We start from the raw sequence: 15,971 nt of genomic DNA, 5'->3' as shown, positions 1-15,971 counted from the left end.
GTCACTCTCCCAGATCATTACTGGCCATGGGAATTATAGCTGAGTCTACAACCAAGGCCCATACCAGCTGAGACTATGATTCTCTTCTGTCATAAGAAAACATGACTCACCCCGTAGCACTGGATTTACAGCTTCATAATCAAAAACCCTGCTTATCTCATAAATTATTCACCACTGACCTATGGACCCAATGAAACCAGCTTTACAGTCTGCCTTCAGTTCTCTCTGACACAAGTGGGAAGACCTATCCTACCTGCATATTATACTCTAAGGTATCTGGGCTGCTACCCATAACTGGAAACAGTCCTCCATCTTCTAGAAATGCTCTCCAAGGGAATAGCACAGATGCCTAAAAGACCAAATAAGAAACATGATAATGCTGTACTGTTGTCCACAAATAATAAACATCTTATATGAATAGGATTTCTGTGTCTATACTCCAAAACACTGTGAAATGATTTATTATTTTATAGAAATCATTCTTGGGGCACCTGGGTGGTTCAATTGGTTAAGTGTCTGATTTCTGATTTTGGTTCAGGTCATGATCTCACGGTTCATGAGATCAAGCCCTGCATCGAGCTCTGTGCTGACTGCATGGAGCCTGCTTGGGATTCTCTCTCTCTCCCTCTCCCTCTCTCTCTCTGCCTCTCTTCTGCTGGTATGTTCTCTCTATCAAAATAAATAAACAAACATTAAAAAAAGAAATAGTTTTTGATAGAAAGTCTCTGATGATGTAGAGCAGAAAGTAATACTCTTCCCACATCCCAAAATCTGGATAAACATAGAAAGGTACTTAATTCAGACTTCAGCGTAACTAGTCAGCACTAGTGTTGGGAAGTTCCCGAATACTATAACAATGGGACACAGTTATAATCACCAAAAGTAAACTTGTTCAAATGTTCTCGATATTAGGAACCCTAAAATGTTTTCCTTCATGACTACTGTGTTCTAATTCTAGGTAACAATTCAAAGCCAATGCCACAATGTTAATATGTGGGCCTCTCTCTTTTCTATATCACTGTCCAACAGTCAAGGCATCCCCTACTAGTTGTGGCACCACACGCAGGCCTGGACACAGTGGGCCTATCCATCTGACCCCATTCTCCATTTGCAGACTCAGTACTGGCTTCAGACAATTCCTAGAATTGGAATTAATTCAGGTAGCCAGAAGCCAGGGTACCTGCATCTACCTGACCCCAGGCAACATCTAAAGGCAGTAGGAACAGGAGTAATAATCATGGTCAATAATCCCGTCTTCCAGGATTAAATGAGGGTCAAGGTTTGGGCCAACAGTCATTGTCTTGTTGCTAGGGAAGGTTAAAGGGTAGGACTTAGATGGGGTTGATGTTGGTATTACTCGGCTTAGCTTTGTTAACATAAAAACATTACACTGGAGGTTTAGGAGTCAGAAGACCTGGGTTTGAAAGGTGGTTTTATTTTATTTCATTTCATTTCATTTTAATATATATATATATATTAATGTTTATTTATTTTTCAGAGAGACAGAGTGTGAGTAGGGGAGGAACAGAAAGAGAGAGGGAGACGCAGAATCTGAAGCAGACTCAAGGCTCTCAGCTATCAGCACAGAGTCTGACTCAGAGCTTGAACTCACAGACCATGAGGTCATGACCTGAGCCAAAGTTGGACACTTAACCCACTAAGCCACCCAGGCACCCATGAAGTGGTTTTAAATATTGATGGTCCACAACTTCTTTGATACTCTTCCTATTAAGATGTGGAATTTAATTCTGCTCCCCCTGAATGTGGGCTAAAAGTAGTGACTCACTTCTAATGAATAAAATATGGCAAAAATGATGGGATGTCATTTCTGAAATTAGGTAATAAAAAGATGGTGATTTCCACCCTGGGTTCTGTTTCTTGTTGTCTTTTGAATTGTTTGGTCTGGAGGAATCCATTTGCCATATTGTAAAGAAGCCCTGTGGGAAAGCCTACATGAATAAGCTTAAAAGTGGGTCTTCTGGTGCCTACCAACAGCACATGAGTGAGGTTGAAAGCAGATTCTCCTCCAGTAGACCCTTGAGATGACTACAGCCTGGGCCAATACCTTGATCGTAGACTGGTGAGAGATCTTGAGCCATAACTACATCATAAATTGCTCTCAGATTCCTGAGAAACTATGAGATGATGAATGTGTATTGCTTTAAGCTACTAAATTTTGGGGTCATTTTTTATGCAGCCATAGGTAAGTAATACAATTTGTGACCTAGTGCTGTCATGACTGCCTAGCAGTCTGATCTCTGGCCTGCCAGAACCTTAAACTCTTTAGTTGTAGAAGGTGGGTAATATTGTTGGTACCTAGGAGCAATAATAATTGCCAGGATTACGTATGATAACAGCCTGTTGTAAACAGGGCTATTAAAAACTCAGTGGCTGACCTAATTTCTGTATTGTAATTGCTCTCATTATTATTTATTAAATGGAAAAGATCCATTGTTGGTTTTGCTATCAGCTGGGAGCAGACAAGCTCTTGCCCCAATTTGCTTATTAAGCAGTTTGGAGGTAAAGACTCTGACTGGGAATAACAGCTGGCCATGAGGGCCTATGTCAATGAAGGGGAGCCAAGCAAGACTCAAGAGCCCTAGAACATGGAAACCCCTGCAAAATTTAAACCAAATGGAAACAAAGTGCCAAGTTCCTCTATGTACAACACAGTTTCTAGGTATAAAACTACTTTTCAACATACCTGGAGGCTCTGTGGATCTAGTGGCTGAGGCAGGCTGAACTGTGAAGCAAAAATGCTCTTCACAAGAGAGTTGCTCAGTGGTGGCAATCCGTGGTACATGCCGTCTGTGACAGACTGGTAGGCAGATGCATTTCCAGTTGTCAAAAATGTTCTTCTACCAAAACATGGAGGGAATCTCATTAAAAGCAGTTACTTAAGCTTCTAAAGCTCAAAACTTTCTTTGAAGTTACTATAGAGAGATAACATTTTGAGACAAAAACAAGTTTCTTCCTCAGTTACCTCATCCTTCACCCCCTCTTTCTTTACATACTGCCCTTCGCTCTCATGATTCACAACCCTCAAAGGGAAAGGTAGATATATTCTAGACTAGTACTGTCCAATAGAACTTTTTGCAATGTGGAAATGTTCTTTCTTAACTTGATTTACTTATTTTGAGAGAGAAAGAGAGAGAGAAAGCATGAGTGTGAGCAGGGGAGGGGCAAAGAGAGAGAGGGAGAGAGAGGATCCCAAGCAGATTCCAGATTCCATGCTGTCAGCATACAGCCTGATTCTGGGCTCAGTCTCACAAATGGTGAGATCATGACCTGAGCTGAAACCAAGAGTTGCATGCTTAACCAACTGAGCTACCCGAGTGCCCCCAATATGGAAATGTTCTAAGCTTGATTGTCTAATATGGGAACCACTAGCCACATGTGACTGTTGAGCACTTGAAATGTCACTACTATGACTGAGGAACTGAATTTTAAATTTTACTTCATCTAAATCAATATCAGTTTCATTTTAAATTAAATAGCCACACATGACTACTGCATTGGATAATTCAGCTGTAACTCTAGAACAAAGATGGATCGTTTATTGAATTACTTTAAGACAATAGCAGAGGCAATTTTTGATATGCAAAACCAAATTTTAAAAATATTTTTTAATGTTTACTTATTTTTTAGGGAGAAACAGAGTGTGGGTGGGGAAGGGATAGAGAGAGAGGGAGACACAGAATCTGAAGCAGGCTTTAGGGTCTGAGCTGTCAGCACAGACCCTGACATGGAGCTTGAACTCACAAATCACGAGATCATGACCTGAGCCCAAGTCAGTCACTTAACCGACTGAGCCACCCAGGCACCTCTGCAAAACCATATTTTAAATTAAATAATAAAATCTTGGGGTTTGAGAGAGGAAGATTTCTGTTTTGTTTTGAACAAAACTTGGCTTTGCATATCAAGAACCAAAAATCCTGAAGACTAGTGCATGAAATTTATACCATAAGTTGTAAAGAAGGAAGTATGCATGATAAATTACAATGACTTTTTTTTGTCCAAACGGAAATAAGAATTTAGTAAGCAAGGAAAGACTGTTTTTAGAACTTAGATCTAGTGGATACTGGAGAAAAGATGCTGACACAGGGTAAACTGAGGAAAGGCTATCCTAAAACAAAAGGGACCATTTGCTGGGATCTTCCATGGGCTTGGCCCAACTCTTGCATAAAGCAGATATCAAAAAGGAGATTAGCAATGACTGAGGGATATACTAGCACTGAGGGACATGACATAGCCTCCCAGAAACTAGCAGACAAATCAAAGTGTTGGGGAAAGACCAGAGGGGTGCCCGAGCCCCCACAGGAGGGTGTATCTACATGGGATGCTGAGCATCAGGCCAATCAGAAAAGATCTGGAGTTAGACAAGATAACCCACAATGGGTAGGTGGAGGTAGCTGTTCTTCCTCAACTGCTAGGATGACTTATAAGCACCCCAGGAGCTTACATCATCTCTGAGAGGAATGAAGGAAAAGTGTAGTGTAAGACCTAAAACTTTGGTCTAAAATCACGTGCTGCCTTGACATCTGGTAAAATCGGGAGGGCCTGGTATGGCCTCACCAAAAGGTCCCCACTCCACTCAGCTCCCACAGATAAGGTCCCTTAGCCAAAGAACCTTCCTTATTGAAGGGACTAAGTACAATCCCTGCTTATCTCAGAGTAGTGGTTTCTGTCCCCTGCCAGACCACAAAAGTATTCAAACGAACCAAGCACATCTTCCTGCACAAATGAGGGGGCATCACACTCTCCTGATACCACAAAGCCTGTCTCCCACACTCCCTGGTTGTTCACTCTGTTCCCAGGTGCAGTTCCTCTCTGGCCCTACATGGCAGGCAGTGTCCCCTTCCTCTGGGATGTAGCTGACTGGGTAAACTGCTGTTGACCCCCTCTGCCCAGTGTTTAGTGTCCCTCTAACACTAGGGCAGAATCCCTCCCTTACCAAGAGGGTGAATAGGAGGCAATTAAAACAAAAAGAAATGGGGATTAATTAATCTCAAATTAATTAATTTTAAATCTCCAACCGACCACTTTTAAGCTCTACATGTGGCTGGGTGAGGTGGAATTAGGAAGTTTCATCTTTTTTGCCATTAGCAGAAGGGGTGTATGAACTTGAGTTCAAAGGCAGATAAAGGGAGCTCCATACTTTTTTTGCATCAAACCATTGTACTAGTGCAAAAATCAAATTTTCACATTTTAATGAGAATTAGCAAAAGATAGTTGAATACATGTTTTATACTGAGAGACTAGATAAAATCATTGATTTATCCTGATAGCTCAAGGATGGAGCCTGGAGTTGTTCAATGAGGACATTTTCTCCTGCTGCTCTTGTCTTTCACATGTTTTCTCATGATTTTCAATGGGCCCTGCCAGGAACCCGTTATTCACTCACTACCCATGTGACAGTGATGTATCCAGGCCCAGCTATGCACAAGGCAAAGTACAGGAACTGTCCCAAATACAAAAATGTGTTTGACCTTCCAACCTAGTAGGAGCCCCCAGTGAGGCGGAGCTCATTTACAGCTCTTCTGACCTTCCTCTAAATGACCATGGTACTTTCTACACCCACATCTCTCTTCTGGCCCATATAGATTATAGAGATCTACTTAAAACAGTGGTACCAAGCAGCAGAATACTCCCACAGAAACATTTATTTTCAGCCCAAATCAAGAGCACAGAAGTCTAGTATCTTGTACAACCTCTTCCTGGTTGGCTCCTTTTCTATCATTCCTGCTCTTGTCTCCCACCAGTCCATAGAAGGATTTCTCTTTCTCTCAGCCTCTGGGTCCAGCTTTGTTCAATCCTTGACTGCAGTGCTTCTACTTTAAAATTTATTTTCTGTTTATTATGGATATCTTGACATCTTTCTGGCTAAGGATGAGACTGCTCCTCCTTGGGCTAGTCAGCTCTTAGAGATAGCAAAGCACTCAGCTGGGAGCATGGCTTTGATATGCAAACCAACCAGTCCGGAGCCATACTTCCTCTACCTGACCCTTGCACCTGAGGAGGTAATATTCCTCTGCTTTGTTCATCCCAGGGCTAGTTAACAGACAACCAGAGACCACCTCTACAGCCCAAAGCCCAATGGAATTATTCATCCCAGCCCTGCCTTGTCTTTCAGACTATGGCCTCAGCACTCTCCTTGCTCCTGACCCACACAGAAGCTTTCCCACGTAGCTCCGTGTGGCGTTGCATACATGCTGTTTCTAGGACCTGTGAATATAAGAAGCTTTGTCTTCCTGAGTCTCTTCTGTTCTCTTCTTGCGGCTATACCTGACTGGTCATCACATAAAAGAACACAGAACACCAACATGCTCTCTTATCCTGACAAGTTTGTGCAGAACTTTGTAACTACCAAGTGCCACAAACTAACACTATATCTGGCAGGGTTCTAGAGCCCCAGACGCAGCTCTGTGCACATACCAAGTCTATTAACTTATGGATGCTTGGAGACTATTCAAAAATACAATACAGTTCAGATGTAAATGTGGCTGCTAGTCTAAGCTACAAAATTATAGAATGTGATATACTTTCTAGAGAGCCAGAGTCAAATTATAGACACCACCATTGAAAAAATCATTGGTTATTCTTTTCCCTACTTTCCTCATTGCTTAATTAATTAATTAATTAATTTTAATTTTTTTTTTTATTTATTTCTAGGAGAGAGAGAGAGAGAGACAGCATGAGCAGGGGAGGGCCAGAGAGAGAGGGAGACACAGACTCTGAAATAGGCTCCAGGCTCTGAGCTGTCAGCACAGAGCCCGACAAAGGGCTCGAACCCATGAACCGTGAGATCATGACCTAAGCGCAAGTCGACGCTTAACCGACTAAGCCACCCAGGCGCCCCCCTCATTCCTTAATTTAGATCACCATCCTTTGTAGGCCCATATCCCCTCTATCAATAGAACTGTTTCTAATGCTATGTGAAAAAAAGGGTCTCAACATAATACCTAATATTTTAGTACTCAATCCTCTTTTATTTCCTCCCTCTCCAGAGACTCCATATTTTGAAAGTTTTTTTCTATCAAATGTTCATTAAATATTTTCCTGTCTAACTTGATACCACATCAGCCTCCAGCCCAAGCTTCAAGCTGCAGGAAGAGATGAAGAAACCTGAGATAAAGGAAGGAATAGGGGTCTGGAGTCTGACAAACTGCATGGATGCAAGTTCTGCTACAACAAGCTGCGTGACCCTGGGCAAGTTATGCAACTTCTCTGAATCTTTATTTCCTCATCTGTTAAAAATGAGGGAAATGGTTTCTACCCACTGAGTTGGCACATGGTGGGAACTCAACCAAAGCAAGTTTCCTCTCCCCTTTATCTTGGTTCTTAGGATTCCAGTTTAAAAAAAAAAAAAAAAGAAAAGAAAAGAAACACGCTTAACATTTTGTTTACCTACAAAGCTTTTGGGCAAATGTGTCTTTTTCATCATGCCTTTTGAAATATTGACAACAGGTCATGGGTTCCCATCACAACTCACTCATATCCTCATTTGGTAAACCCTGGCCTGTGTCTTCTGGTAGGAGGGTCTGACCAGCACAGCTTGCCCAGTAGCACTCAGGAAACAGGGAATCCCACAGGAATAAAAGGCAGGCTTGTTGCTTGGGTCAGTGGTACACCTGCCAACCGTCAGCTCCAAATAAAGTCAGGTTTCCTCAGTAGCCCACAAAAATACCAGAATAGACACACCGAAGTCTCCAAACTGTTCTGCCATACTCCAGCTGCCTTGTCGTCAATAAGCAGTGAAGGGTTTCCTAAGACACCACCCATCTTGTGTGTGAGAGAGCTACTCATAGCATGAGCCCAGACAAGCTGGTTCTAATCACAGGGAGCAGGGAATTCACAAGGTACATGCAAGAGTTTTTTCTGGATGCAAGGATAAAAACAAACAAACAAACAAACAACAACTAAAAACCAAAACAACAACAAAAACACCTACAAAGTAGCCCTGAGGAGGCCAGGCAAAAGTGGTGGCTCTTTACTCCTCAGACGCCGAGACCAAGACCATGGTCATAAGCCAAGCCCAGCTCACAGGAGGCCTTCTCCATAGTTCTCAGAAATCCGCAGGGAGCCCTGAAGCACACTGTAATATCTCCATGTTTAGAGACACTTAAACTAGAAGAGCATAAAAATAAATTTAAAAATGAAGGGAAAAACAACAAAAATGTAAGGACTTGAGAAGTGGTGTTGTTTTCCTATCTAGAGATGCCTTTTTGTACTCTCAATTCAGACCTGCTGAGAAAATTACTTGGACCTTCAGGGTATTTCCTCAGGTTTCTTCTTTTTGCCCTAACCACTCTGAACATTAGAAATATATTCCTATTAGCGGCACTTCTCAAGCCACATGTTTTATTCTGTTCTAGAAGTTCCTTTAAGGGACTTCTTGTTTTGTTTCGTTTTGTTTTGTTTTGGCTCCCTCCAGAACTGAATTACAAAGCAATTCAATCCTTTAAATCAGGGTGTGGCAAAATTTTCCTTAAAAGGTCAGATAGTAAATATTTTCAGCTTTGTGGATCATATGGTCTCTTGCGCAACTACTCAGCTTTGTGTGAAAGCAGTCTAAGATAATTTATAAATGGATAGGCATGACTGTGTTTCAAAACCTTCATTTATGGACACTGAAATTTGAATTCCATATAATTTTCGTGAGTCACAAAATACTACTCTTTTCTCAAAAATTTTCCCCCAACATTTAAAAATGTAAAAGCCATCCTGAGCCCACAGGCCATAAAAAAATCAGGCTTATGACAGAAGTTTGACCACCCCTGACCTAAATAGTTGGGATTGATTAGAACCACTTTACCACCCAAGCAATTACTTTCAATACGAATGATTACCTCACCTGAAATTAAAGATAAGCTCATTTCTCACATCTTTCTTGCACTGGCTAATAAATAACTCCTGCAGGTCGGTGGACATAACCTGGGCAATGTGGTTCCAATGGTATTGAAGAACAATACCAATTTCTACCAGGAGCTTGGTAGAACATGACGTGGTTTGGAGTGGTGATGGGGTCCAGAGCCAACAGCCAAGAAAGAATTCTTGAGACGACTTTGTGCAAAAAGGTGGTTTTATTAAAGCAAGGGGACAAGACCTGTGGGCAGGAAGAGCTGCCCAGGGATTGGGAGGAGACACTGATTATACAAGTCCAGGGGAAGTTTCCAAAGAGATTTTCATATGCTAAAGAAGACTCACGGGATCCTGGAGGCCTAGCTGTTGTCAAACTAAGGTTGTTTTTCCCTCTAGCAAACCATTAACATTAAGACAATCGGGAGTCCCTGGAAATATGTTATACTCTGCCTGCCTCAAGTATTTGTCAACGGACTGCAAGTTATAAGGAAATTTAATTTTATCTGCCATTTCCTTCTGCCTTTGTTTCCCACATCAGAGGGCAGGGTGACAGGGGCAGAGTGAAACTTCTGTGCTTAGAAACAGCATCTGTCCTGCAATTAGAGCTGATTATGCCGCATAGAATTAGGAGCCAGATATTAGGCGATTAATGGGCCACTATCTCGATGTCATTGAGCTACATCCTTACTCATTTTCCCCCAGTCTATAGAAGCGTGCTGCTCTCATTCCAGGTAAAAGTTCAGTTCTTTCTTTTCAAATTCTGGAGAAGTCTTGAGTTTCTGTAAGCAAAAATTCCCTTGGGTAAACAGTCATATTTGCTCAGAGTTGGTGAACTCTGGGGAAGGGCGAGGGAACTTCCCTATGCTTCCTGTCTCTTGATTATCTAAGGACTTTTCCTTGTTTGCAGGCTTAGCAGTGAAATCATCAAGTGAGATGACATTTATCTGTTAGCTTCTCTTTTCCTCCTGTTCCCTACCTTCTCTCCAGGCTATTTTTCTACCCACACTGCTGTCTGGCATCCATCCTAGTTCTAAAGACTTAGGAGTCAAATGCACCTAGGTTCTTCTTCTAGTCTGCCACTTAACTAAACGTGTGATTCCAAACACACACCAGCCCAGAAGAGTTCTGAAGATAAAGGCGGAAGGAAATGTGATGAACAAAGGCCTCGTGGAGACATACCGTCCTGAGTGGTTCCCTCCAAAGTCTTTTGAAAAATATACTGAATGTACCGAAACCAGACATAGAACACAGTGCCCTCTATTCCCGAGGACTGAGTGTGTCAGGACAAAGGAAGGCCCTCAAAGGAATTCCTAGGGGAAGCAGAGTGGTTCCTCTGGGAGGACAGTAGCAAGCTGAGCCCTGCACAGCTGGACTCCAAACAGGGGTGGGGGGGGGTGGGGGGGGGTATAGTTCTGTCTTCATCCTACATAAACTCCTTCCAAATCTCACTTGAGGTTTCAGAGTCAGAGGACTAATGAATGTCCATCCTGAAAAACTTTGAGCCTTTATATTCTACCCGCTCGACTAAGCTACAGCTCAGAAAGCTGTTCGTCAATAAAAAAGAAATGAATGAGTCCAATTGTTTTGTTCTGCTGAATTAATCTGAATCCAGAGATCCTTGATGCTCGGAGTATAGAAAATGCAGAGTAGAAAGAGAAAATACAATTCTGTTCCATCGCTACATTTCCATCCTCTATGGATACCCATGCTAACAGTGAAATGTAATTAATAATTCACAGGTAAAAGCATGGCTTCCTGAGGTCTCCCTCCTAGGCTAAATACTTATACTGGGAATTAATCAAAGTTAATTGATTTTGACAATTTAAGAATGAGCAGAGACCCTTAGGTCTGACCTCTTCCCTTCCCATACAAAACTTATTATTTATCCTAGAAACAGTGTGACTCTCAATCTAAGCTAATTTTCTCATCAGTCATGATTAATTAACCAAATAGACATTCTTTTTGGTATGCAAATATTTATTTGAATTTATAAATTTAACTCAGCCAATTCCACAGCCTTCACAAGTACTGTGAAAATTCTGTTCTTTTGAAAGGTAATTAAGGGCTGAAAAAAATAAAACTCTTAGAATCATCTTCAGAGGTATGAAAAATATTATTCCCAATTAAACAACCTGAACATTGAAAGCCATTGTTATGCAAACTAACTGTATTTAAGTCACAGTTAATAAAATTGAGAATATTATAATCGGACAAAAACACAGGCTACTTGAACAGCCTTTGCAGCAGAATACCTTTGGTAGCCACAGTGTTCTGGCTTAGGTTGTGCCCCTGACTATTTTAAGCTTGGTATTCAATCTTGCCAAGAGTGGCCTCCGTCAGTGGTCACTCAGAAGCACCTGCCCTACACAATTAACTGGACAGGATCCGGCGCACCAGCCCTTACCGGATGAGGTGCCGCACTGCAGCATCAAACTGCAAAAACATAACCTCCCTTCGGAGGAGGAGCACCTGGGACACGTGTGCAGGGTCCTGGGGGCTCTGGAGGCTGTCAATCATTTTCTGCAGTTCTAGAAGCTCAGACCCTGGAAGATGGATGACATTTTCGTCAGATAGTGTGACATACAGGATACTGTGGCTAACCTAATGAGCCATCATCACCTCCAAAGCTAACTTTTTACCTCTTTGTTTGTGAACATGCTAATTATAGTTTTTGCAGAACCAGCAAAGTCTTACATTGTAGAGCCCAAGTTCTGATTTATCTTTCCTTCCTTCCTTCCTCCCTCAATAAGATAAGAATTTGCTTTGCTTTTCAGAATAAGAACATGATGGTGAATGAAAGTTTTAAATTTTACAAGGCTACAGCCTCTAGACTGAATAAAAGAATTACAAGGAATGGGAAGATATAGGTCTCAGTAGATCTGTTAGGGGCTTGAAGTTATTGTAGATTACAAACCAGCATTCATTCCCATGAATATGCCATGCAAATCAGCCTCTCTGTCACTGGCTCATCCTGTCGCTGGCTCATGGATTAAAGAAGACTCTAGACCATGTAAGGCAAGCAAATAATATGCATGCCTATATGTGCACGTGCACGTGCTCTTGTGCGTGCACACACTTACACGCGCGCACACACACACACACACCTTCTTCTAGGACATTATCATCATTTTAGGAGGTGTGAGAGATCCTAAACTGACTTATTTCTTGGATCCTTAATGCAAAAATGGATATAAATAGCCTTTTATGTGTTTTGAGTGGCAATCTAAGTTAGGGGCCTTTTGCAGCACTCAGTGCTGGGTTGAGGAAACAGGCCTGGGGATAGATGACTTAATAGCATCTCTATTATTGGCCCAGGAGAGGAGCTAGTCAGAATGGGAGAGCACAGCAAGAAAACAATGAGTCCTTAGGGAGCAGTGGTGGGGTAGTGGGTGGGCCTACGCTTCCAGGGCTATCAGGATGTCAGCTGATCTGAAATGTTCATCAACTCCCAGTGAGGATGGTGATAACTTTCTACTTGAGAGGACGTCACTGTTATGGGAAGAAGACTATGGAAACTGATCTTCATGTTTGATATGTAGCCCAAGGCAGAAGACAAATGGGATATTCATGAGGCATTTTCAGAGTTACTCTCTCAATAGCTTGTCCAGATTGAGCAGCCTTCTACCCTATCTGGGCTGGCATTGGATTTCTTCCCACATTTCTAGATGAAAGAGGAATAGAGGGAATGGGGAAGCTGTCCATGAGAGCCTGACCAGGGCAGAACCAGGACTGAGTATAGTTGCCAATACTTGCAATACATGCTTTTGGCTTTAGAAAAAGAGGAGCAGTCCAGATTTCATATCCATTTGATACTTTACATAGAAGAGAAAAAAGGGTTTTTAGGTACTTTTCTAGCCCCTGCAAAATTGGACCCAATAACTAAAGTTTTTATGACTCCTCTATAAACCTGATGGTCATATTGGACTGAAAAGAAACTCCTCAAAGAGGAGTCATGTTAGAGTGAACTGCACAAGAATTTTAGTGGTGGAGGGAAGCCCTAGTTAGCGGTAGTCAGTGAGCCTTATTTGTTCAAGGCCTAGTAGGACGTTCTGCAAGTATTACATGCTGTCAGGTGAAGTAGCAACCGGGGTAAATGGTTTATAATCCTCTGCAATGACAATGAGAAAGGAATATAAAGTTGCATATGCCCTGTGATTAAAGCTCTGTTAAAGGTAAAGTGTGTTTGGACAAGGGCTAGAAGGCAGTAAAGATAAATAAAAATATCTCACTTGTCATAATGGTTGGCTTACAGGTAATTGTTCTCTTTTCATTATTTCCATTCTTGTTTATATATGTGATGTGTGTGCATGTTTACATGATCACTTCCCAGCAAAAGTGTTCTATGCTGATAGGTAGTATTATCATTAAAACACAGATATAGACGTGGGGACTACCCTTTCTTTGTTGTTAACTGATTTTACCATCCTCATTAACCTTCCCTTTCCTCATGGCATCAAGCTGCTGCTTGGTGGGAGGGGAGGTGGCTGGCGGTGCAGGGCAGACAGCCTGTCTGGGAGGATGGGGCAGATGGTGACCATGTAGTTGTGGTGGTGGAGTCGGGAGGAGACCCTGAGCCAGGAAACATCAGGAAACAAATGAGACTTTCCCGAGGAGGGTCCCATTTGGGAAATCAGGGAGAGAGGGAGAGGGAGAGAGAGAGAGAGAGAGAGAGAGAGAGAGAGGGAGAGAGAGAGAGAGAACGGAATCATAGTGGCCCTGTCTCCATGTGAATACTCTGAGCCAGTACACTTTGTTCTTAACTTGTCTCTAGAGTTCCCGAAACTCTAAGTCTAGGGGATAGGGTTTGGTCTTTAATCGGCCTCCTAAACCTTTACAAGGAAATCACAGTGTAAACTCCCACAGGCTGATTACATCCTCTGCTGACTACAAGGGGAGTTGCTGGCTTTCAGGCAAGGAGAGGATTGGGCAAGGTCCACAGAGCTCATGCACAGTGTCTAAGAGCTGCTTCCTCAATCAAGTGGCAGGGCCAAAGCCGAGATCTGGAGGGTCCCCTTAAAAGTTATTTTAAAGCATATGAGCCCACAAAAGTCATCTAACTCCAAAGAGCTTGGCAATAGCCGAGAGGAGGTAGGTGAGGATGTGAACAGACCCATCTCTTTTCACCTTAGCTCTCCTTGCCTCTTCTGGGAAGCAAGCCAGGAACTGAGCAACCTAGGCTTTTTAAAAAGATGATTATCACAGAGTGGGATTTTCTTTTTTAGTCCAGTTTGCTCTTTATCTATTTTCAGCAGAGTATGCAAAACTTTGCACATTCTCCCTGGAGCACAAATGTTTTTGCTGGCAACATGACAGAGTGCATGCCTCTAATTGCACACCTTGGAAAGCCTGGGCCCCACATGTTTCGATGGTTTCTGGTTCATAAGCATATAAATAGTAAGAAACCATTTTCCTTCAGCCTGAATTCTAGGTCTTCAACAATTTGGCCTCATTTCCCACTGTTCCTCGGTGTCACACTCGTAGGGACGCCATTCTCTGGACTGGCCGTGTGCCTGTCACCTTGGCCAGTGTCCTTTTCTTGTCTTGCCAGGACCATCCCTCCTCGTGTTCTCCATTGACTTGAGGGTGAGGGCAAGTGCCCCCACATCACCTTCCCAGCAGGTTCTGCCTTCCCAGCTGTTGTAGGAGTTCCCATGCAGTGTCTTCCTTTGGAAAGATGGCTCTAGCTCCATCTTGCTTCTGTCTCATCTCCGTGTGACACTTGTCCCCCTGTCTCAAGGGCAGGGATGGCATTCTTCCTGTCCCATCCTTTCTCCTGTCCCTCATCTAAAGCCTGCTCCCCACACCCTCCCCAAATCTACAGCTCCCCTAAGAGTGTCTTAGCTTATTTTCTGAGTAAGCCCCTTTTGTAACAGTCCCTGAATTAGTAAAAGGAAAGGCTCTAAGTGTGCTTTGGAACTTCTCTATTCTCCTGATTCTTACATGGAAGACTTGCCAGTAGTTTTGCAATCTCATTGGCCTGTGACGATGCTGTGGTTTCTGCTGAGTCAGCACCAAACCATCCCTTCTTCATGCTGCCTCTCCTCAGACACAGGCTCCGATCTTCCTCCAGGAGCACCACGCTTACCCTTGCCTATCTGAAAGTTTACAAACTCCTTCAGTGCTTGTTAGCGCACTGCAAATCCAGCAGCAAACAAGTCAGGATCTCCCACAAACTTATTTCCTTTATACACTGGTCAGAGAGGAATAGATTCAGAGTATATTACACTTGTTTGAAGACCACTAGGTTAAAACAGGCATATTGTTACCTCATTTCGGTGGCTCTTCTCATCCTTTAAAATCCTTGGCTACTCTGTTACAATATATTGTAATATTTACATAACTAATGACATAATTTGGCTGGGAGTCAAATTATTAAAATAACAAGGATTAGTTTCCCTACTTTTGCTTACTCAGCTTACTAAGCATTTCAGAGTCTTTAATTTACCTTGTGCATTTATCTTAGAACTTAGTGTTTAGTTAGGGTTTATGGATTAGCACTTGGCAAATAAAACTAAAGCCTCAATCATTCTTACTTCAGGACCATCAGGCTACTGTTAGCTAAGAGAGGACTGTCTGCAAGAATTCTTGATAATAAATGCTTGGTTCTGACCTTGCCATGTTAGCTCACATAGGCCAGAAAGGGAATGAAAGAAAACTAATGTGCAGTAGGGACATGTACGTTCTTGTAGAAACTTGACATAGATTTTAATCCACAGGACATCTCCAGGAAACTGGTATTATCATCGCCATTTAATAGATGGACAGAGGACCACAGAATGAAATGTCCAGCTTCCAGTAACCAAGTGGCAGATACTGGGTAAAAACCCAGGCTTGCTCCTCTTGACTTGCTTTACTTGTGGTTTAGCCTATTAAATGTGGAATTAATTAGTTTGGAGACACTATATTATGAGGTTTTGCTCCTTGCCCTTCTTCTCACTGTCATTTATGAAAAAATATTTTAGTTTTGTCTTTCCAAGTATTAAGAGCTTCATATTAATTAACTAGATGGGAGGAATCTTTTCAGAGAGTGTGTGTATATCAAATCATCACATTGTACACTTTAAATAGCTTACAATTTTATTTGCCAATTATACTTCAGTAAAGTTGGG

The 15,971-nt window shown here is 42.3% G+C and overlaps 2 protein-coding genes across 2 annotated transcripts in view; both read right to left on the bottom strand.

The window, feature by feature from the left end:
* Positions 1 to 296, bottom strand: part of LOC144244656 (coiled-coil domain-containing protein 162-like) — a 44,144-nt gene extending 43,848 nt beyond the window's left edge. The window contains exon 1 of the mRNA XM_077780027.1: positions 254 to 296. Within this exon, the coding sequence (XP_077636153.1) occupies positions 254 to 292 (39 nt within the window). The 5' untranslated portion in view covers positions 293 to 296. The remainder of the gene's footprint in view (positions 1 to 253) is intronic.
* A 14,691-nt stretch (positions 297 to 14,987) lies between these two features.
* LOC144244680 (uncharacterized) overlaps positions 14,988 to 15,971 on the bottom strand; it is an 84,203-nt gene continuing 83,219 nt past the window's right edge. Inside the window, exon 26 of the mRNA XM_077780041.1 lies at positions 14,988 to 15,052. Within this exon, the coding sequence (XP_077636167.1) occupies positions 14,988 to 15,052 (65 nt within the window). The remainder of the gene's footprint in view (positions 15,053 to 15,971) is intronic.

This window comes from Crocuta crocuta, unplaced genomic scaffold (genome assembly GCF_008692635.1).
Source record: "Crocuta crocuta isolate KB4526 unplaced genomic scaffold, BGI_CrCroc_1.0 scaffold147, whole genome shotgun sequence".
NCBI classification, from domain to species: Eukaryota; Metazoa; Chordata; class Mammalia; order Carnivora; family Hyaenidae; genus Crocuta; species Crocuta crocuta.
Note: the sequence above shows the minus strand (reverse complement) of the source record. Positions and strands in the feature narration are given on the sequence as shown.